The sequence below is a fragment of the Mauremys mutica genome, chromosome 15 (assembly GCF_020497125.1).
Source record: "Mauremys mutica isolate MM-2020 ecotype Southern chromosome 15, ASM2049712v1, whole genome shotgun sequence".
NCBI classification, from domain to species: Eukaryota; Metazoa; Chordata; order Testudines; family Geoemydidae; genus Mauremys; species Mauremys mutica.
The window spans coordinates 11,841,200-11,864,627 of NC_059086.1; the positions used below are offsets into that span (position 1 = coordinate 11,841,200).

Sequence of the window (23,428 nt, forward strand, 5' to 3'; positions counted from 1 at the left end):
GGAGAGAAAAGATTAGGTATTAAAGGGCTCTTGAATCTAGCAGAGAAAGGCATAAAAAGACCCAGTGGTTGGAAGGTGAAAAGAGACAAATTCATATTATAACTAAGGCAAAAATATTCAACAGTGAGGATGATTCACCACAGGAACAAGCTACCAAGGAAAGTGGTGGATTCTCCATCTCCTGATGTCATTTAATGAAGACTAGATGCCTTTCTGGAATGTGTTTGCCCCAAAAGCAGCTATTGTGTCATACAGGAGGCCTGTGATATGCAGGGGGGCAGATTAGATGCTCTAATAGTCTTCTCTGGCCATAAAGTCGACTAATTTCTGAAAAACTGAGTGTAGCATTGGGAGCAGCGTCTGATGTTTTCCTGTCTAGCCAGCTTGCTTCCTAGAACGAATGCTCCTTGAGTGGGGTGATCCACAGGGAGTAGCTCAAATCTCCAAAGTGCCTGGCCAGGGGCAGGACATTAGCCCAGCAAGGGAGTGTTGTGGCAGTGACATCATAAAGGCCTTTTGTAGGACCTCAGACTATTGGTCAAAGGTGGTGGGGAGGTGGTGATCTCACAGAGAGATGCTGACATCAGCCAGGCAGGACAGGGGCGAGAGGCCAGGGAAACCTCAGAGACCCCTGTGGCTTTACTTCAGCAAGTCTCCTTCTCCAGGTCTCTCTTTGAGGACTGAGAGAGTATTTGGGTTTGGGTACGTGAGCGCCAGGAGGAACCTTTTTCATGTTTTCTCCTTCTCTTTTAGTGATTTTACTAGAAAACAGCCATCCCTGTTTAGAAGGTAAGAGCCTCTTCGAGGTTTGAAAACTGTTCAGTCTGATCCATCTGGTGATAGTTGAATTCTAGGCATGGTAAACATGAGCTTAAGGAGGCAGAATTTTATTCTGCACCTGGGATTTTGTCCTTTAGAATCACTGGGGACATTAGGGTTTGTCCTTTTTGTTTCACCTTTTCCTCCATCCCTTCTTTCTCTTCATCTCTTGCTTCTTTTGGCCTTTCTCCTGTTGCCCTCTCAACACCAGGAGGGGTGTGTGTCTGTGTGTGTGTGTGTTGCAGGGGAGTGCTCTGCAGCTCCCACTGTGGGAGATCCACCCGAAAATGTGGGGCTGAAATAGTGCTCGGGCAGTGATCCCCACCAGTGATCTGGGCCATCCTTTGGGCTCTCTGGTGAGAACCCTCAGCCTCCCGTCCTCAATCTCTACCCGGATTGGCTGAGCAGGGGGTTATTGACAGGGAGGAGACTCAGGTCCTTGTTGTTCTCTTTTAAGACCAAGTAAATAAGTCATAACCAGTTATATGTTTGATTAATTTTGCTGCTTCTCTGCTTTGTCTGAGTTCATGATTCTTTCTAACATTGCAGTTCTGCTAAAATATTTTCTGAATAATTACTGTCCATTGTTGTTGGTCTGAAGCTCATCTGAGAGCACTTTATTCAGGTCATTCAATGTATGAAATTCAAGATCCGATGGTTAGTTTGAAAATCAGGGCTCTTGGGTCCTATTCCCAACTCTGCTACTGACTGGCCGTGTGACCCAAGACAAGTCAATTCTCCTTTCTTAGCCTTAGCTTCTCCCTCTTTCAAGTAGGGATAATAATGATCCACTCCTACCTACCTCACGGTGGGTGAAGGATGGGGATCCACTGGAGAGTGTCACTAGGAGTAGTGCATAATATGAGGTGTCCTATCATGTTTACTCAGATTATGACATAATAAAATAGCTGAAATAGTCTATTTGATTTGTATTTTTTTTATTTTGAAATTCTTAAGAGCAGCAACTACTTAGCTCAGACTGAAGCATCTTATCTCATTTTTGAGATCTAAGTGTCATCTCTTTGTGTGTGATGAGACAATTTAACACACTGTGACAAACAGGAGATGCTTTTGTTTTGAAATAAAATATTTTTGCAAAGAACTTTCATCCCACTTGTTCTGATTTCGAGAAACAAACTGGTTTAGTCTGAATGGGATTTTCTGACTGAAACGGTTTCAATGAAATTTCCCCACAATCTCGATTCCTGGGCTCTATCCCTGCCTCTGAGGGGCTTTTGTCCGTTAGAACAGGAGTCAGGACTGGTGTCTTCTCGTTCTGGTTCTGCCACCCCTTGCTGTGTAGGTCCTTGGGTAGGTCACTTCCCTTCTCTGTACCTCAGGCTCCTCCTCATCTGTCCAACGGGAACAGGGACAGTTCTCGAACTCTGGGCAGTCGTGAGCCTGAGTGAGATAAGGGGCGTTAAAGCCCTCTGTGAAGAAGAAGAAAGGGGAGTTTCACGGAGTTTATCACCAAGGAATTCTAAAGTTTGCTAAAATGTCTAGTCTGTGGAAACAAGAAATGGTCGAGGCCAAACTTTTTAACCACTGCCTTTTTTAAAGCCCATTCCGGGATGTGAGTCCCTGTCTTTTAGGTACTTGGGGTTCTTTGCCAGCAGGAGAGAAGAGGTTTCTGCCTCCATTTTTGAGGCCTTAACAAACCCGGTGCTGGGCCCCAGTTCTCGTCTGAGATCTCTGAAAAAGAACATCTTCCCATCCATGAACAAGACAGGACCTATCTTTGAAAGGGGAACAAAGAGAACCCTGGGACTTACAGACTAGCTAGCCTCACTTCCATAGCTGGAGAGATACTGGAATACATTCTTAAACAATCAGTTTGTCAACAGCACCTACAGGATAATTTGGTTCTTAAGACGAGTGAGCATGGATTTGTCAAGAACAAATCATCCCAAACCAATCCTCATAGATTCATAGACTTTAAGTTCAGAAGGGACCATTATGTAGCCCTGAGGATTAATCTGTTGGTCTGTATAAAATGTCTTTTTATGATAAAAGTGTGTAGGCTGCATAGATTAATAGAATTATTTACAATAAGCTGTAATGCAAGATACCTAGAAACTTCTAGGCCAGACATCCTGGCCAATTTCCTCTGTGACGCTGAAAGCAACCTTTAAAACCCTTACTCAGAAAAGTAATAATAGGATACAAACCTACGCAAATTGTCTAGGGACCTTTTGAATGTCTGCTAACCTTTCACCTAAATAGGGTGAAAAGGGGGGAATTTCTGCCCACAGATTTCACACATATACACCGCAGATGCGTACATATCTGTCATCCATACGCACATAAAAGGTCAGCCTATGAAAACAGGTACCCTCACCTTTCCATGGGGGAAAGACAAATTTGGGCATAGGAGGAAGGATTTCTCCCTATAAAAAGGGTGACAATCCACCATTAGGCAGGCGATACACCTATCTATTTTCTTATCGTCTCAACCTACTTCGAAGCCTCTTTCTCCTACGAAAGCTGTCAATACTAAGTCGTAGTATTAAGTCTTTTCACAGCTGTAAGTATGAAATAATTCTTATTTCTGTTTTACTTTAAAACATCTAGTTTAAAAAAGGGTTTAACTCATAACCAGTTTCTTTATAACTTCCTCTATTAGAGGTGTGAACAACACCCTACTGCTGCAGAGTGCATTTAGAACTGTGATATTTGTAACTTTGTAATCTCAAACTGCTTTTAACATTTTATATTTACTTATTGTTTCATTGATTTTAAATAAAAGGTCTTGATTGACTAATTTTGTCTCAGTGTAAGTTTCCTGTCATATACCCCAATCTCCTTGTATAAATTCTGTGAAGCCTGATTCAAGATGAACTTTATCTTCTGATCACACATATTGGCGAGCCATACCCATATTATTAATATCTATTAATTATTATTAATATTAATTAATTAGAAAATTAATTATTAAATAAAACTAAATTAAGTGGATAAATTCCACTGTCCCTACTAACCCTCCCCAAATCAGGCTACAATTATGATAATCTAGTCTGACCTCCTCCACAATGCAGGCCAAAGAATCTCACCCACTCACTCCGGTAACAAACCCCTAACCTATGTCTGAGTTATTGAAGTCTTCAAATTGTGCCAATCTGCCCTGGAGGAAAATTCATTTCCGACCCCAAATATGGCAATCAGCTAAACCCTGAGCATGTGGGCAAGGCTCACCAGCCTGGGCAAGACTCGCCAATCGTCTTTCCTTCTTTGGCAGGGTTCCGGGCCTAGTGGAGGTGGGTAAACAGTAGATGGGATCTATCTTGGGGTTACTAAGGCTTTTGACACAGCCCTGTAGGACATTCTCACAAGCAAACGAGGGAAATGCGGTCTAGCTGCAATCAGTGTCATGTGGGTGCAGAGCTGGTTGAAAGCCCAGACTCCAAGAGCCCTTCTCCATATTTGGCTGCCCAACGGAGAGGGAGTACCTAGTGGGTCCAGCAGGGATCAGTCCGGGGTCTGGTGCTATTCAATAGTTTCATGAATGATTTGGAGACTGGAGTGGAGAGCATGCTTCTAAAATTTGCCAATGACACCAAGCACTTAGGAGCACAGGATTGGAATTCATAACACCCTTAACAAATTGGAGAATTGGTCTTCTTGAGCCAAACTCCATGGCTGGGCCCCTCTCCATAGACTGGTCTGAAGTGAAACCCCGGAGCCAAACACTCCTCCTGGGCAGTCCACTCCGACCTTGAATGGTCAGATGCTGCTTAGCACTGTCAGAGCAGCTTTTGCTGGGGGATTCTCCCAGCACTTTCCAACAGCGGGAAAGTATTAAATCCCCATTTGACTGCTGGGGACAGAGCCCTAGAGGGGGGAGCAACTTACCCAAAGTCCCCCAGGAAAAGGAAAACAACCAGCAGTGGAACCAATAGGAAACCCAGCAATGGAACTCAGGAGTCCTGACTCCCCATCCCCTGGTCCAGTCACTCCAGCAGAACACACTCCCTCTCAAAAGCAGGGGGAGTGGCCATGAGGGCCTGCTTGTAACTGTCAGCTGTGGGAGGGAGTGTGCAGCAGTGGTTAGCGAAGGGCCTGGAAAGAAGGACTGCTGGGTCCCATCCATCCTTCTAACACTTGGTGTGACCCTGAGCCAATAGCTTCCCACTCCCCAGGCCTGTTTCTCATCAGTAGGGTTGGGGTCGCAGTCCCAACAGACCAGGGGGGTTGGGAGGCTCCAGGAAGGTGTGTAAAGGGCTGGGATGTCAGGATCCCGGAGGCGCTGTCACCCCCACACTAGGGCGGTGTTCTGCACTTCCTGCTGCTGGCCAAGTTTCTCTGTCCCTTGGCAATAAGACAGTCTAGAACCCCAACCAGGGTTATTCTATCTGCTACCCAAGATCCATAAACCTGGAAATCCTGGATGCCCCATCATCTCAGGCAATGGCACCCTGACAGCAGGATTGTCTGGCTATGTAGACTCCCTCCTCAGGCTCTATGCTACCAGCACTCCTAGCTATCTTCGAGACACCACTGACTTCCTGAGGAAACTACAATCCATTGGTGATCCTGCAGGAAACACCATCCTGGCCCTCTACACCAACATTTCACACAAAGATGGACTACAAACTGTCAGGAACAGTATCCCCGATAATGTCAAGGCAAACCTGGAGGCTGAACTTTGTGACTTTGTCCTCACCCATAACTATTTCACATTTGGGGACAATGTGTACCTTCAAGTCAGTGGCACTGCTATGGGTACTCACATGACCCCAGAGTATGCCAACATTTTTATGGCTGACTTAGAACAACATTTCCTCAGCTCTCGTCCCCTAACATCCCTACTCAACTTGCGCTACACTGATGACATCTTCATCATCTGGACCCATGGAAAAGAAAACCCTTGAAGAATTCCACCATGATTTCAACAATTTCCATCCCATCATCAACCTCAGCCTGGACCAGTCCACACAAGAGATCCACTTCCTGGGCACTACAGTGCTAATAAGCGATGGTCACAGAAACACCACCCTATACTGGAAACCTATTGACCGCTATACTTACCTACATGCCTTGAGCTTTCACTCAGACCACATCACACAATACATTGTCTACAGCCAAGCTCTAAGGGTAGGTCCATACTTACCACGCGGGTCGATGCGGTGAGTTCGACTTCTCAGAGTTCGAACTATCGCGTCTAATCAAGATGCGATAGTTCGAACTCCCCACGCGCTCCGGTCGACTCCGGAACTCCACCACCGCGAACGGCGGTGGCAGAGTCGACCTTGGAGCCGCAGAGTTCGACCCCGCCGCGTCTGGACGGGTAAGTCAGTCGAACTAAGGTAGTTCGACTTCAGCTACGCTATTCGCGTAGCTGAAGTCGCGTACCTTAGTTCGACCCTGCCCCGTAGTGTAGACCAGGCCTAAGATACAACCACATATGCTCCAACCTGTGGCATAGCCAGGTTTTCAGGGTAGGGGGAGCAAAAAACATAAAAAAGGCAACTCCCCTTGGCTCCCCCTCTGGCCACGCCCCCAGACCGAACCCCACCCGCTCACCTTCCCTCCTGTGCTTCCGCACCGGCCTGCCGCCCTGCAGCTCCTCCGGCTGTGTGGTAGGCAGCGCTGGCCGGCAGGCACGGCTTCCAAGCCAGCCTGCCGCCCCGCGGCTCCTCTGGCCATGTGGTGGGCAGCGCGGCTGGCAGGCACAGCTTCTGAGCTGGCCTGCCACCCTGCGGCTCCTCCGGCCATGTGGTGGGCTGTGCAGCCGGCAGGCGCTGCTTCTGCGCTGGGCAGCCGCTGCCGCCCCGCGGCTCCTCCGGCCATGCGGCCGGCAGGCGCTGCTTCTGTGCCTGCCAGCCTGAGCGGAAGCAGCTGCTTCTGCTGAATCCCACCAGCTATGCTACTGGCTCCAACCCCTCAGACAGAGACAAACACCTACAAGATCTCTATCAAACATTCTTATAACTACAGTACCCACCTGCTGAAGTGAAGAAACAGATTGACAGAGCCAGAAGAATACCCAGAAGTCACCTACTACAGGACAGGCTCAACAAAGAAAGTAACAGAACGCCACTAGCCGTCACCTTCAGCCCCCAACTAAAACCTCTTCAGCGCATCATCAAGGATCTACAACCTATCCTGAAGGATGAGCCATCACTCTCACAGATCTTGGGAGACAGGCCAGTCCTCGCTTACAGACAGCCCCTCAACTTGAAGCAAATACTTACCAGCAACCACACAACAAAAACACTAACCCAGGAACCTATCCTTGCAACAAAGCCTGTTGCCAGCTCTGTCCACATATCTATTCAGAGGACACCATCATAGGACCTAATCACAGCCACACTATCAGAGGCTCATTCACCTGCACATCTACCAATGTGATATATGCTATTATGTGCTAGCAATGCCCCTCTGCCATGTACATTGGCCAGACCGGACAGTCTCTATGTAAAATAATAAATGGACACAAATCACGTCAAGAATTATGACATTCAAAAACCAGTCTGAGAACACTTCAATCTCCCTGGACACTCATTTACAGACCTAAAAGTCACAATATTACAACAAAAACCCTTCAAAAACAGACTCCCATGAGAGACTGCTGAATTGGAATTAATTTGCAAACTGGACACCATTAAATTAGGCTTGAATAAAGACTGGGAGTGGATGGGTCATTAGTAAAAAGTAAAACTATTTCCCCATGTTTATTTGTCCCCCTACTGTTACTCACACCTTCTTGTCAACTGTTGGAAATGGGCCATCCTGATTATCACGAAAAAGGTTTTTTTCTCCTGCTAATAGCTCACCTTAACTGCTCACTCTTGTTATAGTGTGTATGGCAACACCCATTTTTTCATGTTCTCTGTGTATATATATATATATATCTTCCTGCTGTATTTTCCACTGCATGCATCCGATGAAGTGGGTTTTAGCCCACAAAAGCTTATGCTCAAATAAATTTGTTAGTCTCTAAGGTGTCACAAGTACTCCTCATTCTTTTTGCAGATAAATTCATGGAGGTGAAGTCCATTAATAGCTATTAGCCAGGCTGGGTAAGGAATGGTGTCTCTAGCCTCTGTTTGTCAGAGGGTGGAGATGGACGGCAGGAGACAGATCACTTGATCATTATCTGTTAGGGCAGGTCTACACTAAGGGCGGGGGTCGAACTAGGGTACGCAAGTTCAGCTACGTGAATAGCATAGCTGAACTCGAAGTACCCTAGTTCTAACTACTTACCCGTCCAGATGCCGCGGGATCGAAGTCCGCGGCTCCAAGGTCGACTCCGCCACCGCCTTTTGCAGTGGTGGAGTACCGGAGTCGACCGCGGCGCTTCCAGAGTTCGAACTATCGCGTCTAGATCAGACGCGATAGTTCGAACTCAGGGTACGTCTACACTACAAGACTATTTCGAATCTACTTAACTCGAATTTGTGAAATCGACCTTATGAAGTCGAATTTGTGTATCCACACTAAATACACTAATTCGACTGTCTGAGTCCACAGTAACGGGGCCAGCGTCGACTTTGGAAGCGGTGCACTGTGGGAAGCTATCCCACAGTTCCCGCAGTCCCCGCTGCCCATTGGAATGCTGGGTAGAGCCCCCAATGCCTGCTGGGGGAAAAAATGTGTCGAGGGTGGTTTTGGGTAACTGTCGTCATTGAACCGTCAATCACGCCCTCCCTCCCTGAAAGCGCTGGCGGGAAATCTGTTCGCGCCCTTCTCTGGTGGGTTACAGCGCGGACGCCACAGCACTGCGAGCATGGAGCCCGCTGCGATCATCGCTGCACTTATGGCCGTTGTCAACTCCTCGCACCTTATCGTCCACCTCTTCCACAGTCAGCTGCTGAGAAATCGGGCGAGGAGGCTCCGTCAGCGCGGTGAGGACAGGAAGTCACAGAGTGGCGCAGACCTCTCACAAAGCAGGGTACGCCACGCAGTGGAGATCATGGTGGCAATGGGTCAAGTTCATGGTGTGGAACGGCGATTCTGGGCCTGGGAAACAAGCACGGACTGGTGGGACCGCATAGTGCTGCAGGTCTGGGATGAATCACAGTGGCTGCGAAACTTCAGGATGCGTAAGGGCACTTTCCTTGAACTCTGTGACTTGCTGTCCCCTGCCCTGAAGCGCCAGGACACCCGGATGTGAGCAGCCCTGACTGTGCAGAAGCGAGTGGCCATAGCCCTCTGGAAACTTGCAACGCCAGACAGCTACCGGTCAGTAGCGAACCACTTTGGCGTGGGCAAATCTACCGTAGGGCTTGCTGTGATTCAAGTAGCCCACGCAATCATTGAGCAACTGCTCTCAAAGGTAGTGACTCTAGGAAACGTCCAGGTCGTCAGAGATGGCTTCGCCACGATGGGATTCCCAAACTGCGGTGGGGCTATAGATGGGACTCACATCCCTATCCTGGGACCAGCCCACCAGGCCAGCGAGTACATTAACCAAAAGGGCTACTTTTCTATGGTGCTGCAAGCACTGGTGGACCATAGGGGACGTTTTACCAACATCTACGTCGGGTGGCCGGGCAAGGTTCATGACGCGCGTGTGTTCAGGAACTCTGGTCTGTTTAAACGCCTCCAGGCAGGTAGTTTCTTCCCGGACCACAAAATAACGGTTGGGGATGTGCAGATGCCTACAGTGATCCTCGGGGACCCAGCCTACCTGCTAATGCCCTGGCTCATGAAGCCCTATACAGGCGCCTTGGACAGTGAGAAGGAACTCTTCAACTACCGGCTGAGCAAGTGCAGAATGGTGGTGGAGTGTGCTTTCGGACGTCTCAAGGGGCGATGGCGGAGCTTACTGACTCGCTCGGACCTCAGCGAAAAAAATATCCCCGTTGTTATTGCTGCATGCTGTGTGCTCCACAATCTCTGTGAGAGCAAGGGGGAGACCTTTATGGCGGGATGGGAGGTTGAGGCAAATCGCCTGGCTGCTGATTACGCTCAGCCAGACAGCCGTACCGATAGAAGATCCCAGCGGGAAGCGCTGTGCATCCGGGAGGCTTTGAAAGCTAGGTTCCTTGGAGAGCAGGGTAACCTATGACTGTCCACTTGATTTACAGAGAAGCTGAACCTGAGCCTATTTCAGTGACTGTTGACTTCGCTCTGCGGTTACATACCCCGTTCTCCAGGTTTCCCCCCTTCCAACACACATTTTAAAATAAATTTAATGGAACACTGATTATTAACAAAGTTTTCTTTAATTATGAATTCCTGTTCTAGGGTTGAAACATGGACGCAGACTGTGGTGGGTATGGTGTGCACTGATGTACAGACCGCTTCTACACTAGAGGAATGACAGGCTCCTGCTCCTACAGCGGTCTCTGGGGGGAGGACGGTTGCAGGTGGGTGTGCAGGAAGGGGTGGGTTTGCAGGAAGGGGTGAGGGGTGCCGTCTTTGGGACGGAGTTTGGATGCAGGCTCTGGGCTGGGGGTTGGGGCGTAGGAAGGGGTGAGGGGTGTGTGGGAAGGGTGAGTATGTGTCCGTGGATGAGGGCTCTTGCTGGGGCTCAGGGCATCGGAGAGGCTCGTGGCTAGGGTGGAAGGGCATGGTAAGGGCAGCCTGCCTTGCCATTTGTGGATGGCAGGCGCTAGGACCCTGGGGCAGCATACACCTCAGACTGACCCGGGGCAGCATACACCTCCCAGACTGACCCTGGTGCCTAGTGACTGCAGTCTGTGTGTGTCCTGCTGTTGATCCTGCCCCCAAGTCTGTACCCTGGTAAAGGAGGCTGTCCTATGCAATTAAAAAACCCCTCCCCCCCTTCACACAAAGTCTTCTGACAAGAAAAACGTGACGGAAACAGTGAATAACAACAAACTACTTTTAATACTCAACTACACAGTGGGGGGATGAAACTTGGATTTGGGACTGGGTGATCCAGGAAGGGAAGCACTTCTCAAAATTTATGGCATGAGAGCTGTGTGGTACATGAGCGCTCTGCTGGGGTGCAGTGACAGTTTTCACGGCCCCTAGCGCCCCCTCCTTCTTGTTATTTTGGGTGAGGGGGGGACAGGACTTTGTGGCGGGGGATGGCGGTTGCAGATACACTGCAGGGGGGCTCTCTCCTCCTGCCTGCGGTCCTGCAGAACATCTACAAGGCGCCGGAGTGTGTCCGTTTGCTCCCTCATTAGCCCAAGCAGCGTTTGAGTCGCCTGCTGGTCTTCCTGCCGCCACCTGTCCTCCCGTTTGCTGTGTGAGCGCTGGTGCTGACATAGGGTCTCCCTCCACTGTCTCTGCTTGGCCGCCTCGGCTCTGGAGCAGGCCATCAGTTCCGAGAACATGTCGTCCCTAGTCTTTTTCTTTGGCCGCCTAATCTGCGCCAGCCTCTGTGAGGGGGATGCCGGGGCAGTTCGTGCAAGAGCCGCAGCTGTGTGATGGGAAAAAGGAAGTGATTTCCTTGAAAAGATACATGTTTGCGAACACTGAACACAGTCTACTCAGTTTCTGTGAACAAGACCATACAGGGCACCTAGTCTCACGAGCTCTCAGGACAAGTTTGAGATTTCGGAATACGCTTTCATTGGCTGCGGTCTTGCACAGGAGATTGGACAAGCGGGGTGGTACAGCTGAATCCGTGTAGCAGCCAGGCCTGGTAAGCCCTACACTATAGGCTGCTTAACAGTTAATGGATAGCTGTGCCCTCCCGCTGAAGGCAATCTGGAAAGCATAAAGTCTGACCCTGTTCCAGCCCCTCGCGGCTGTGCCCGGGAAAGATCACTGTATGCTTTTCCTCTGCGGGCTCCAACACGTGGCTGTTAAAGAAAGGTCATTGCTATGCAAAGTAAAAGTCAAGCATTCACAATAGTAACAGTACACTAATTGCCCTAATTAGATGCAGCAGTCGCCGAACGAGATTACCCTGAGGCGGGCCACTCGGAGAGAGAGAGAGAGGATGCTGCGAGAATCCCTGCACAGACCAGGACCGTATGCTGCCATGCTGGTGGAGGCAATGATTCCGCTGTACGTTAGGATGGCCTGGCGCGGAAGAGTGTGCTTCCATGGAGCACCAAATAAGGCACCTCTCCCCAGGAACCTCCTGCGGAGGCTTTTCGAGCACCTCTACGAGAGCTTTGTGGAAGTGTCCCAAGAGGATTTCTGTTCCATCCCTATATGTGTGGACCTTCTTTTTATATAGTTTTATATGGAAAACTTTTTATATAGTTTTTATATAGTTTTTATTCCTGTTTTTTAAAAAATAAATGTTTCCATGTTTATAGCACTTACCGACTGATCCTTCCCCTGATTCTGAGTCCGTGTTAACGGCCGGGGAGGGTTGGTAGGGGATCTCTGTGAGGTTGATGAAGAGATCCTGGCTGTTGGGGAAAGCGGTATTGTAAGCGCTGTCGCCTGCGTCGTCCTCCACAAACCCTTCCTCATCTTCCCCATCGGCGAACATCGCCGAGGAACTGCCCGTCGACACTATGCCATCCTCAGAGTCCACGGTCACTGGTGGGGCAGTGGTGGCAGACCCACCTAGAATGGCATGCAGTGCCTCGTAGAAGCGGCATGTCTGGGGCTGGGCTCCGGAGCGTCCGTTTGCCGCTCTGACTTTTTGGTAGCCTTGTCTCAGGTCCTTGATTTTCACGCGGCACTGCGTTGTATCCCGGCTGTATCCTCTGAGTGCCATGGCTTTGGAGACCTTCTCGTAGGTCTTTGCATTCCGTTTGTTGGAGCGCAGCTCCGAAAGCACAGACTCATCGCCCCACACAGCGATCAGATCCAGGACTTCCCGGTCTGTCCATGCTGGGGACCTCTTTCTATTCTGGGATTGCATGGACTCCTCTGCTGGAGAGCTCTGCATCGTTGCAGGTGCTGCTGAGCTCGCCCCGATGTCCAACCAGGACATCAGATTCAAAGTGCCCAGACAGGAAAAGGAATTCAAATTTTCCCGGGTCGTTTCCTGTGTGGCTGGTCAGAGAATCCAAGCTTGGACTGCTGTCCAGAGCGTCAACAGAGTGGTGCACTGTGGGATAGCTCCCGAAGCTACTAAGTTCGATTTGCATCCACACCTAGCCTAATTCGAGATAGCCATGTCGAATTTAGCGCTACTCCCCTTGTCGGGGTGGAGTACCGAATTCGAACTAAAGAGTCCTCTAGGTCGAATTAAACGGCTTCCTGGTGTGGACGGTTGAGCGGTTAATTCGAATTAACGCTGCTAAATTCGATTTAAAGTCCTAGTGTAGACCAGGCCTCAGAGAAGTCGAACTCACCGCGTCGACCCGGATGGTAAGTGTAGACTAGCCCTTTGGTTCAGTCCCTCTGGGGCACCTGGCATTGGCCACTGTTGGCAGATAGGATGCAGGGTTGGATGGACCTTTGGTCTGACCCAGAATGGCCATTCTTATGTTTTTATGAAGGGAGGGGCAAAGTACTGTGACAGAGTTTCTGTAGTGTAGTGGTTAGCATGTTTGCCTAACACGCAAAAGGTTCCTGGTTTGAAACCAGGCAGAAACATGATGGGTTACTTTTCCCACCTTCTAGCGGCCTGTCCCTGCTGTTGTAGGAACAGGAATGATTTCTATGCTCAACAGGTCGGTTATACTTCCCCCGGCCCCTGCTTTTGTCTCCTCTCCCTCTCTGAATGCCTGTGAAGTGGCTTGCTCCCTCCTGGAATGCTTGTGGGATGAATGGGCTGCTTGAAGAGCAGAAGAGCTCCCAGGTAGACGAGGTGTCTGGGACTCTAATTAGGCAGCACTCACACACCCAGAGCATGGACATCCAGAGCATGGACACTGCCCAAGGTGGAGTGTGACCAACCAGATGCAGCCAAGTCAGCGCTAGTCGCAGGCCATGAGGAGCAGGTCCTTAAAAGGGGAAGGGGCCATGTGCTCAGGAGTGCACTCACAAGCTTGTACTCCAGTGAATGCCCTTCGCCCGGACCGCCCGGCCAGTGGTTCACTGTGTTGCATTTCATTGTGCCTCAGGAAGACTTACCTTCATCGTGGCGCTGTGGGACACTTACCTTGCAGAATCCTGATATCTCCAGTGTCGTGCCGGTCCTGTGTGTGTGAGTGTCACACCCCCTCCCCCTTTCTTTTGAGCTTAGCTGTCAGTATAATAAATGTGCTGCTTTCTGCCAAACTCTGGTGGGTCATTAGTCCTCCCTACGCTTACTAGCTGGCCCAATTTCGGGTAACACCTGTGATAACCCCAACTCCTGCAGGACTGAGGGTGGTGAAATGAGCTAAGAAAAAGCCTTGGCAGCAGCAGGGGAAAGCTGGAGGATCTGGGCCAGTCACCTTTTGGAGCCTTGTGGCTTGGTCTCCTCTGCCCTGGGAGGTTGGCCTACGGAGGCTGGGGAGGAAGTGAGGCAGGAATGGGGCAAAAGAGGAAAGTCGAGCTGAGGAGGGCAGGGCAGAAGCTAAGCGCCTCAGTGCCGCTAAGTGGGGTTAGTAGAGCATCACCATTCGTTCTGCAAAGCCTGGGGAGATGCGGTTGGCTGCGGGGAGGTAGAATCCTGTGCCTGCCTCTTGGCTTCCCAGGGATGGCTACTTGCAGCCCAGGAGAGGAACGATGGTTTTGGGTGAAAGGAAGACAAGAAAAGCTCTGGGAGGAAATTTGGGTGTGGGCTCTGTGCTGGGGGGGGGGGTTGGGGTACAGGAGGGGTGGCGCTTACTCCAGGCACTGCAGCTCCCATAGTGACTGGTACACACAACCCTGAGGCAGCAGGTCCTAGGTGGGTGGGGCCAGGGGGTCTCCGTGCGCAGCTGCCTGCAGGCGCTGACCCCTGAGCTCCCATTGGCTGCAGTTCCTGGCCAATGGGAGTTGCGGAGTAGGTACTTGGGGCAGGGGCAGCACATGGAGACACTCCCCCCACCCCAGGGGATGCTGGGACATGCCAGCCACTTCTGGGAGCAGCACGGAGGAACGGAGGCAGAGTGGGCAGGGAGCCACCTTAGTGCTGCTGACACATCACTGCACACCCATTGGGGGAGGGGAGCAGAGGGCCTCCATGTGCTGCCTGGGGTCTCCAGAGCTGCCTCCCCTCCGGGTCTATTACAGGAGTGCGGGGTGGGGTCTTTTGGCCTGCAAGGTGCAGCAGGTCGGACTAGATGATCACACTGGTCCCTTCTGACCTTAAAGGCTCTGAGTCAAAAAGGGAGAGGGAAGTAAAGGGAAAAAAATTAAAAAATAAACCAAACATTGTAATACCAGGATGACTCCACCTGCTCACTGTATAGTCCTGCCCCTTCCTTCCCTCCCTGTGTGTTTAATGACCTGCAGGACATTGATTCTCTCATTCCATTGATAAACTGATATAATGTGACAGAAATTAAACCAATTCCCAGTAGAGAAAACATCACATCACTGCATTGGCTGGGAATTGAACCCAGGTCAACTGCTTGGAAAGCAGCTATGCTCACCACTATATCACCAATGCATCTGGCAAAAGTACCACTTATGCTTGCCCAGTAAGACTAGACCAGAATTGAGGCGTTTTCTCACCTGTTAAAATGTACTTGATTCCCATCACTAAAAAAAACACCTCCAGCTTCACCTGGGTTTGAACCATCAGCCTTTTAATTAGGCCACCAAAGTTGTTAATCACAGACACAGATAACTACCTACTTCCCAAGTTTGTCTATGAAGATCCTACAGGGGTACAACTGGCTAGTGAGGGAGGTGCACTGCTGGGGTTATGAGTTCAGGCCTCACCCAGAGCATCAGTTTTCATTGGCCATGGAGCTTCCTCCACTTACTTTGTCTAAGTCACATGGAAAGTGCCATACGAGGGTGATGAGAGTAAATTCTAAACTCTGAAATGAGGAGGTTGGCCCAGAGATTGGGATAAGGGGTTTGAAGAGAAAAAGCTCTAAGAGTATAAAACCAGTCTCCAGGGGCAGGTACGGTACAACTCCTCAACAGGGAGCCATTTGTGGGAGGGGGTTTCACTTCCTCTGTTAAATGTCCTGAGAGGTATTTTAAGGTGAAGATGACGCCATGGCTAACAGTTGACTGGCATGTCCTGGGTTAAAGAAAGGAAGGGACTTGGGTTAATAGTCTGAAGATTTGCGTTACTGTCACTGTCTGACCCCCCTTCAGTGCAGAGCAGGTTTGTACTTTGCTGTGTGGAACGCACAGACTCCTGGAGAGCAGGGACAGCTGTTTCCATGGCAGAGAGCCTGGCACTTAGGAGACTTTCTTGACTTGTTGTTTTGAAGCAATTCAATAAAATAACGGTGGAGCTACGATGTCCGGTCCAAAATTTCAGCCACCCTGGTGCAAAAATGCTATTTTAGGATCTAAACAGGAGGCTTCCAGCACTAAGACACCTGACCAGAAAGCTCAGTGCGGGCGGAACAGCTGCTGATTCTGAGGGTCCTGGGCTAAATCAACTTTCAGTGGGAAGCGTTTTGATGTATTTGATGGATGAGCACCAGCTACCAGGGGAGAAGCCCTGAGAGCTGCTGCTGCTCCAGCTGCTGCCGGGGGTAGGGGGGGAACCCCAGGGGGCCAGCCGCTCCTCTGGCCACCCCAGGAGTGCTGCTGGGGGCCAACTAGCTGCAGCTGCTCCCACTGCCCTCGGAACAACTGGTCGCATTGGCCGCTGCTTGGGCGGCCCTGGAGTCAGCCACAGTGGCCACTATAGAACTCATGGAGGTTGCAGGAAGTCACAGAATCCATCACTGCCACAACCTCCGTGACAGACACGATCCCTTACAATGAGACAAAGCCCTCCCTGCTGTGACTGCAGTTCCTAGAAGGAAAGAGAAGAACAGAAAGTGAAGAGAGAAGGAAAAAGAGAGACTCCCTGTCACCTCTCTTCCCTGCTCCCTCCCCCTTGTATTCTATAATCCCATCTCACTGGGGTCCCTCTGCTGGTGCCATGGGGGTGACATTAGAGTTCTAGGGATTTGAGGGGAGGGGAAGGGGGCTCTTCACTTCTCAACAATTTACACAAATTTGTCTTTGGGCTGAAATTTCTCCTGTGGGGCCTCTCAGTCAGAGCTGTACCCCACCTCCTTTAGTGGTGGTGGTGGGTAATTTTTAGTATTTTTATTTTGAAGTGTTTGGCTTAACCATGATCTTCTCTTTCCCTAACTGTATTGCAATTTTGCATTTATTTTTATTGTGCCTCCATTTTGTTCATGTCATTGTAATTGTAACAGCAAAGGAACCTGCAGGAGCAAAAACTGATCCCAAACTTAATTTCCCCATCATGCGGGAACAGATAAACATTGCACACAGCTGGACTCATAATACGGAAGTCAAGGGGATGGGAGACGCGGGTTTCCAAGTGCTCTGTCTTTCTCAGATGACACATTCCAGCCCCTTATACATCTCCATCCTGAATGACCTGCTGGACTTTGACACATATACTGTTTCATTCTATTGATAATGTGATTGTAACACAATGTGACTGAAATTAAATCACTTCCAGACAATGAACCAACAAAAGACAAAAGCCATTATTACATTGGCTAGGAATTGAACTCAGGTTAATTGCTTAGAAGGCAGCTAGGCTCACCACTATACCACCAATGCCCCACACACAAGCCACCCCTAGGAGAAGGGAACTGAAGCTCAATTTCAATCATGGAAAAATCTTCCCTGAGAAGCTTGTTTTAAAGACAAGGTTTGTGTTTGTTCCTGGTACATACGGAGGGGCTGGATAGTGCTATGTCCAGCCCCCAAACTCTGGGAGGATAAGGAACAAATTCAGGCTGCCAGTGACCTGCAGGAGAGAGTTGATTTTTTTTTTCTGTGATGGATGCTTTGTCCTAAAGGCCTTTGTCTGCCCCTTCCCAGTGACTGTTTGGTACAGGAATGCAGCCCTGCTCCTGGGTGTCTCCTGTAGAAATAATGTTTCTGTGCAAAACACCAAAGCTTGTAACAGAGGAGGGAAAGGAAATGGCCACGTGATGGGACTGGGACATAAGGAATGAAACCCCAAATAATTCTACCATGTTGTTGCATCCATGTTGGTCCCAGGACATGAGAGACAAGGGGGAGGCGGGTCACATAATATCTTTTAAAGGACCAAGGAAGGGAGTGTTATTTACTCCTTCTCAGAATAACACAAGAAGTAGGAGGGTCACCAAATGAAATGAATAGGCTGCAGGTCTGAAATGAACAAAAGGAAGTATTTCTTCACACAATGCAGTTAACCTGGGAAACTCTTTGCCAGAGGGTGTTGTGAAGGCCAGGACTAGAAGAGGGTTCAAAACTGGACTAGGTAAGTTCATGGAGAATAGGTCCATCAATGGCTATTATCCTGCATGGGGAGGGATGGTGTCCCTATCCTCTCTGTGCCAGAAGCTGGGAATGGGTGACGGGGGATGGATCACTTGATTACTTGTTCTGTTCATTCTCTTTGGAGCACCTGGCACTGGGCACTTTCGGAAGACAGGATAGTGTGATAGATGGATCCTTGCTGTGACCTAGTATGGCCGTTCTTTGTTCTAACTTCTGTTTGTGGAAGAGACAAACTTTGGGGCTACACAGAGCTGAAGAAGAGTTCTGGGTTAGCTCCAAAGCTTGTCTCTCTCACCAACAGAGGTTGGTCCTCTACAAACTCTTACCCTCACCCGTCTTGTCTCTTTTGGACTCTGAAAAGTGTTTTCTCTCAACTCCCTTTGGAGAGAAGTTAAACCATAACGCTGAAGCACTTATGATTGTGATACTAGGATGAAAGGATTATTTAATATTATAAATAAATGAAACTAAACCTGAGCTTCCTGTTTTGAAACTGGTTTTCCCAACTCAGTTCCAAATTCTCTTCTAGAAAGACCTCCAAGATGCCTGCCCATGCCAGCAGAAGTGGCAAGGAGAAATCTGATGAGGTTCAACAAGGACAAGTGCAGAGTCCTGCACTTAGGAGGGAAAAATCCCATGCACTGCTACAGACTAGGGACCAAATGGCTAAGCAGCAATTCTGCAGAAAAGGATTTAGGGGTTACAGTGGACGAGAAGCTGGATATGAGTCAAGAGTGTGCCCTTGTTGCCAAGAAGGCTAACGGCATTTTGGGCTGCATAAGTAGGGGCAAGTCCAGCAGATCGAGGGACGTGATTGTTCCCCTCTATTCGACATTAGTGAGGCCTCATCTGGAGTACTGTGTCCAGTTTTGGGCCCCACACTATAAGGAGGATGTGGAAAAATTGGAAAAAGTCCAGCGGAGGGCAACAAAAATGATTAGGGGGCTGGAGCACATGACCCTAACCCTTACCCAGTCAGTCCTCAGCCTGTAGCAGTGCATAGGATTCTTCCATCCTAAGTGTAGGACTCTGCATTTGTCCTTGTCTAACCCCTCCAGATTTCTTTTGGCTCAATCCACCAATTTCTCTAGGTCACTCTGGACCCAATCTCTACCCTCCAGCACTTGGACTCTTTACATGCTTTCACAGATCAAAGAGCACATATTCCATGATTTTGTAGGGCAGAGTTTTAGGGCTATTTTGAGTCAGGGAACTATGCTATAGGGTGCTTTCCCCATAGGGATTTCACAGGTGGATCAACATAGATGTACAGTGTGACCCTTCTCAGGGTGCTGAGGGCTATGAGTTTCCTTGTTGCCATCTCCTACTAGGAAGAGGGACTTTTGCATTTCGAAGCTGGATGTTAGCGACCAAACTCATCCAGACTGTAAGGCACTCAAGCAACCTCCTCTGAGCCACAGCAGCCCTGCCAGTTGTCATAGGAGGCACCCTAACCCCTGAGTTCCTTCAATGTGAGCCCCCCGGGGTCGAGCCCCGATCACCAGATACTTAGAGAAATCCCAGATCCTCCCTTCCTGAAACACTAGTATATCCCAGGTTACCAGTTTTACTGTAGACCACTGCTCCTGTATCACACACAGCACTTGAGTAGTTATCAAACAAATGGACATTTAACAAGGGACAGAGATTTAAACAGAACAAAATCACAAAACACAACCTACACTTTTTAGTGGTTACCTTTCCTATCTAAGTAGATTCTCACCTCACACTTCAGTCTATTGCAGTGGTGGCTAGTCCCTAGGAGCCGGGGCCCTGCCTTTCATGAAGCACCACTGGTCATTAGGGATCTCCTTGATGAATGGACCCAGAGTGTTTTTCTCCACCCTCTTATAAACAGAATCAGTCTTTTGTCTTTATTCACAAAAAGGACGATCTACTCATTGTCATATTGTCCTTTTCACTTCCACGGGATTTCAATGTTGCAAGTTTGTCTTTGATAGTTTTCCATTGGCTTTTCTGGGTTGGTGCAAAGGTTGACAATTGAGCAACATATCGCACAACTGGCTAGCAAGGGACATGTGACAATTCCCTCCCACATGAATGGGACGCCCCCACCAAGACCAATGATTGGGGTGACTCACTTTCATTATGATACCATATGGGCATATTTTACCATGTACTTACATTACTCTATCAATATGACTCATACACACCTCTCACAGTGATTAGGAGTATCAATAATTTACAAGTTTTTTTCAGCAGAGGTCTCACTGCTATGCTTCCTGAATAAATATCATAAAATCAGTATTAGGTGTGGCAAGTCTGAAAGATCTGAGACAGGAGTTGCTTGTGAATAAGTTACCCCTTTGCCAATTGGCACCAATGAGCTTTTGTCACAGATGCACTGAGCTACACAGTCACACCCTGCGATAATAGAAAGGCCAGCACCTTTTCTAGGTATTGAGTCATTGGTCATCATATCTTCCTTTATTGGGGTGGAAACAAAGAACTGAGTGAGTTCTCTTTCAACTCCAATTCTTTCCAAATCCGTGGCCTTGGTTAGGGTAAATTTACAGTTCTCTGCAGTAGAATATTTTACAAAACCATTCAACAATATCAGCAGTGTTAAAAAAGAATGGCTTCCCAAAACATGCCCAGCTTTTCTTTAATTTGGTGACACAGGTCCAGGCAAGGGACTGAATACAGGGCTAGATTAGAATCTGTTACTTACCAGACCTGGAGATTCTATTAGAAAATAGCTATTTTTCTGCAACTATTAGACTTACAACACTGATTTCATTTTATACACATTTTTAGCACCTACACAGGATAAATTCAACTAAACCCCCACTTCTATTTCCTCAACATCTGTGTCATGAAGGGCAGCATCTCCCATAATAGAGGGTAAGTTAGGAGAAATCTTCTGTAGGGCCTGGGTTACAAATGCTTTAGGAACCAAATACATGTGCATTTTACCTACTTCAAAATCACCTAATGTGGAATTCTCTCCCCAGATCATCTGAGACAATATTGTCTTCAACAACTGAACTACAGATGATCATATGCACTTCCTCCAACTAGCTGGGGTGCTGCTGTTGTTCACCTTTTCTGAGTGGAGATTTAAAATCACTGCTGTTTCTTTGTTAGCATGTGCAGTAAATTGCAGGGTTCGCTCCTGTTGACAGAACTGCACTTGAACTTTCCCCACGTCATCATGGAGGGATGGGGGAAAAGCAAAACTGAAGTGAAAAATGATGAGTTTAGTAAATGGTCATTTGTCTTAAATTCTCCAATAAATCTGACCTACATCGATCAAACTGAACTAATATCCAATTGGGTGATGAAACAGCCTTCAGGAGAGATAGAATACATGACAACGAAAGTGTCAAGTCAAATTCCAGAGCAGGTTACATCTGATTATTCAGAATCGGGACAAGAGATTCTCCCATCACATTCTCCTCTGATTCATTCAAACATACTTCACTCAGCACTGTCTCAATAGTCAGTTATGTTATTTACAACATTTTTACTATCCTAGCATCCAAATAATTGGGTGGGGGTGGGGGGGGGGGGAAGAGACAGACACCTTGCCAGAAGTGGCTTTACCAACAGATGGAACCTGCAATTTTAACTCCAAATGATCACACTGTGTTTGGAATCCATTTGAATTCCCCTTCCAGGTCTTTGACACTTTTATCGCCAGTCACAATTACTCTGATTTAGGATTAAAGAAGTGAAAGTATCATCTCCAGACAGCTGAGAACTGTTCCTCACAGGACACTTTGAGAAGTGGATGGGTAGAATGTGATGAAGATAAACTCTGCATGGCTCAGAAAAAAGGTAACAGTTCTGTAGTGATAGGGAAGGAGGAAATCTCTGAGTCATCCCATCCCCTTCCAGTGTCAAAGGCTGAAATGACCCCTTTTCCCCCTGCCCCTGCTCCTCTTCATTTAAACATAATTTGAAAAGTTCCCAATATAACTGCTCTTCAGCACAAGCCAGAGCAACATGAGATCAACTGGAAATAATACGATCTGTATCATTGTTGACTTTAACAATAACTTTGCAATAGAAGGAATGGTATAAATGTGATGCTCCCTCGTTCCGGATAGGAAGGGCACACTTGAAATAGTCATGGGACAATGGAGATTATAGAAACGACAAATAGATCAACTTCAAAACAGGGTGAATGGCAAAAGGCAAAAATCGGTCACTCATCTGGACAAGCTGAGGGATAACAGTGCAGCAAACAGTTCAAACAGCTTTAAAAGTTAGTATGTGGGAATCAGGAAAAGTATTAAAGAAAAAAGTATGGATAAGCCCTAGAGGTTTTTGTGGTGTTGATCTCCCTTGCAGAGTCTCTGATGGTTAACACGGGCTGAGTGCCAACAGAAGGTATTCCCACACTCACTGCATTCATAGGGCCTCTCCTGTGTGGATTCTCTGATGCTTAATAAGGTTTGATCTCTGATTGAAGGTTTTCCCACACTCAGTGCACTTGTAGGATCTCACACCAGTGTGGATTCTCTGATGTTTAGAAAGGGCTGAGCTGGTAGTGAAGCGTTTCTCACACTCAATGCATTTATAGGGCCTCTCACCTGTGTGGATTCTCTGATGTTGAAAAAGGCACGAGCTGCGACCGAAGGTTTTCCCACACTCATTGCATTCATAGGGCTTCTCCCCTGTGTGGATTCTCTGATGTTCAGAAAGGGCTGAGCTGACTGTGAAACTTTTCCCACACTCATGGCATTCATAGGGCCTCTCCCCTGTGTGGATTCTCAGATGTTCAGAAAGGGCTGAGCTGGTAGTGAAGCTTTTCCCACACTCCCGGCATTCATAGGGCCTCTCTCCTGTATGGACTGTCTGATGATTACTAAGGTGTGAACTGCGACTGAAGGTTTGCCCACACTCACAGCATTCATAGGGTCTCTCCCCTGTGTGGATGCTTTGATGGAGAAAGAGGCCTGATCTTTGAGTAAAGTTTTTCCCACACTCACTGCATTCATAGGCCCTCTCCCCTGTGTGGATTCTCTGATGTTCAGAAAGGGCTGAGCTGTGATTGAAGCTTTTCCCACACTCACTGCATTCATAGGGCCTCTCCCCTGTGTGGATTGTCTGATGCCTAGTAAGGTGTGATCTCTGAGTGAAGCTTTTCCCACACTCACTGCATTCATAGGGTCTCTCCCCTATGTGGATTTTCTGATGATTAGTAAGGTGTGAGCCGTGATTGAAGGTTTTCCCACACTCACTGCATTTATAAGGTCGCTCTCCTGTGTGGATTCTCTGATGATTAATGAGGTGTGATCTGCGAGTGAAGTTTTTCCCACACTCACTGCATTCATAGGGACTCTCTCCTGTGTGGAGTTGCTGATGCTTTATAAGGGCCGAGTAGTCACATATGTTTTTTCCACACTCAGTGCATGTATTTTTTCTCTTTCCCATGAGGATTTCCTGCTTTGTTGTGGTTTCCTTGAGGTCTTTC

General features: G+C 48.3%; 1 protein-coding gene and 2 non-coding genes across 3 annotated transcripts in view; 1 reads left to right on the forward strand and 2 right to left on the reverse strand.

Moving 5' to 3' along the window:
* The first annotated feature begins 13,169 nt into the window (after positions 1-13,169).
* TRNAV-AAC lies at positions 13,170-13,242 on the forward strand. The gene has a single exon. It is a non-coding gene; the product is annotated as a tRNA-Val (tRNA).
* A 1,855-nt stretch (positions 13,243-15,097) lies between these two features.
* On the reverse strand, positions 15,098-15,169 carry TRNAG-UCC. The gene has a single exon. It is a non-coding gene; the product is annotated as a tRNA-Gly (tRNA).
* Positions 15,170-19,592: 4,423 nt separating this feature from the next.
* The window catches only part of LOC123350391 (zinc finger protein 850-like), a 586,050-nt gene continuing 582,214 nt past the window's right edge, over positions 19,593-23,428 (reverse strand). The window contains exon 10 of the mRNA XM_044988962.1: positions 19,593-23,319. Coding sequence (XP_044844897.1) covers positions 22,363-23,319 — 957 coding nt within the window. The 3' untranslated portion in view covers positions 19,593-22,362. The remainder of the gene's footprint in view (positions 23,320-23,428) is intronic.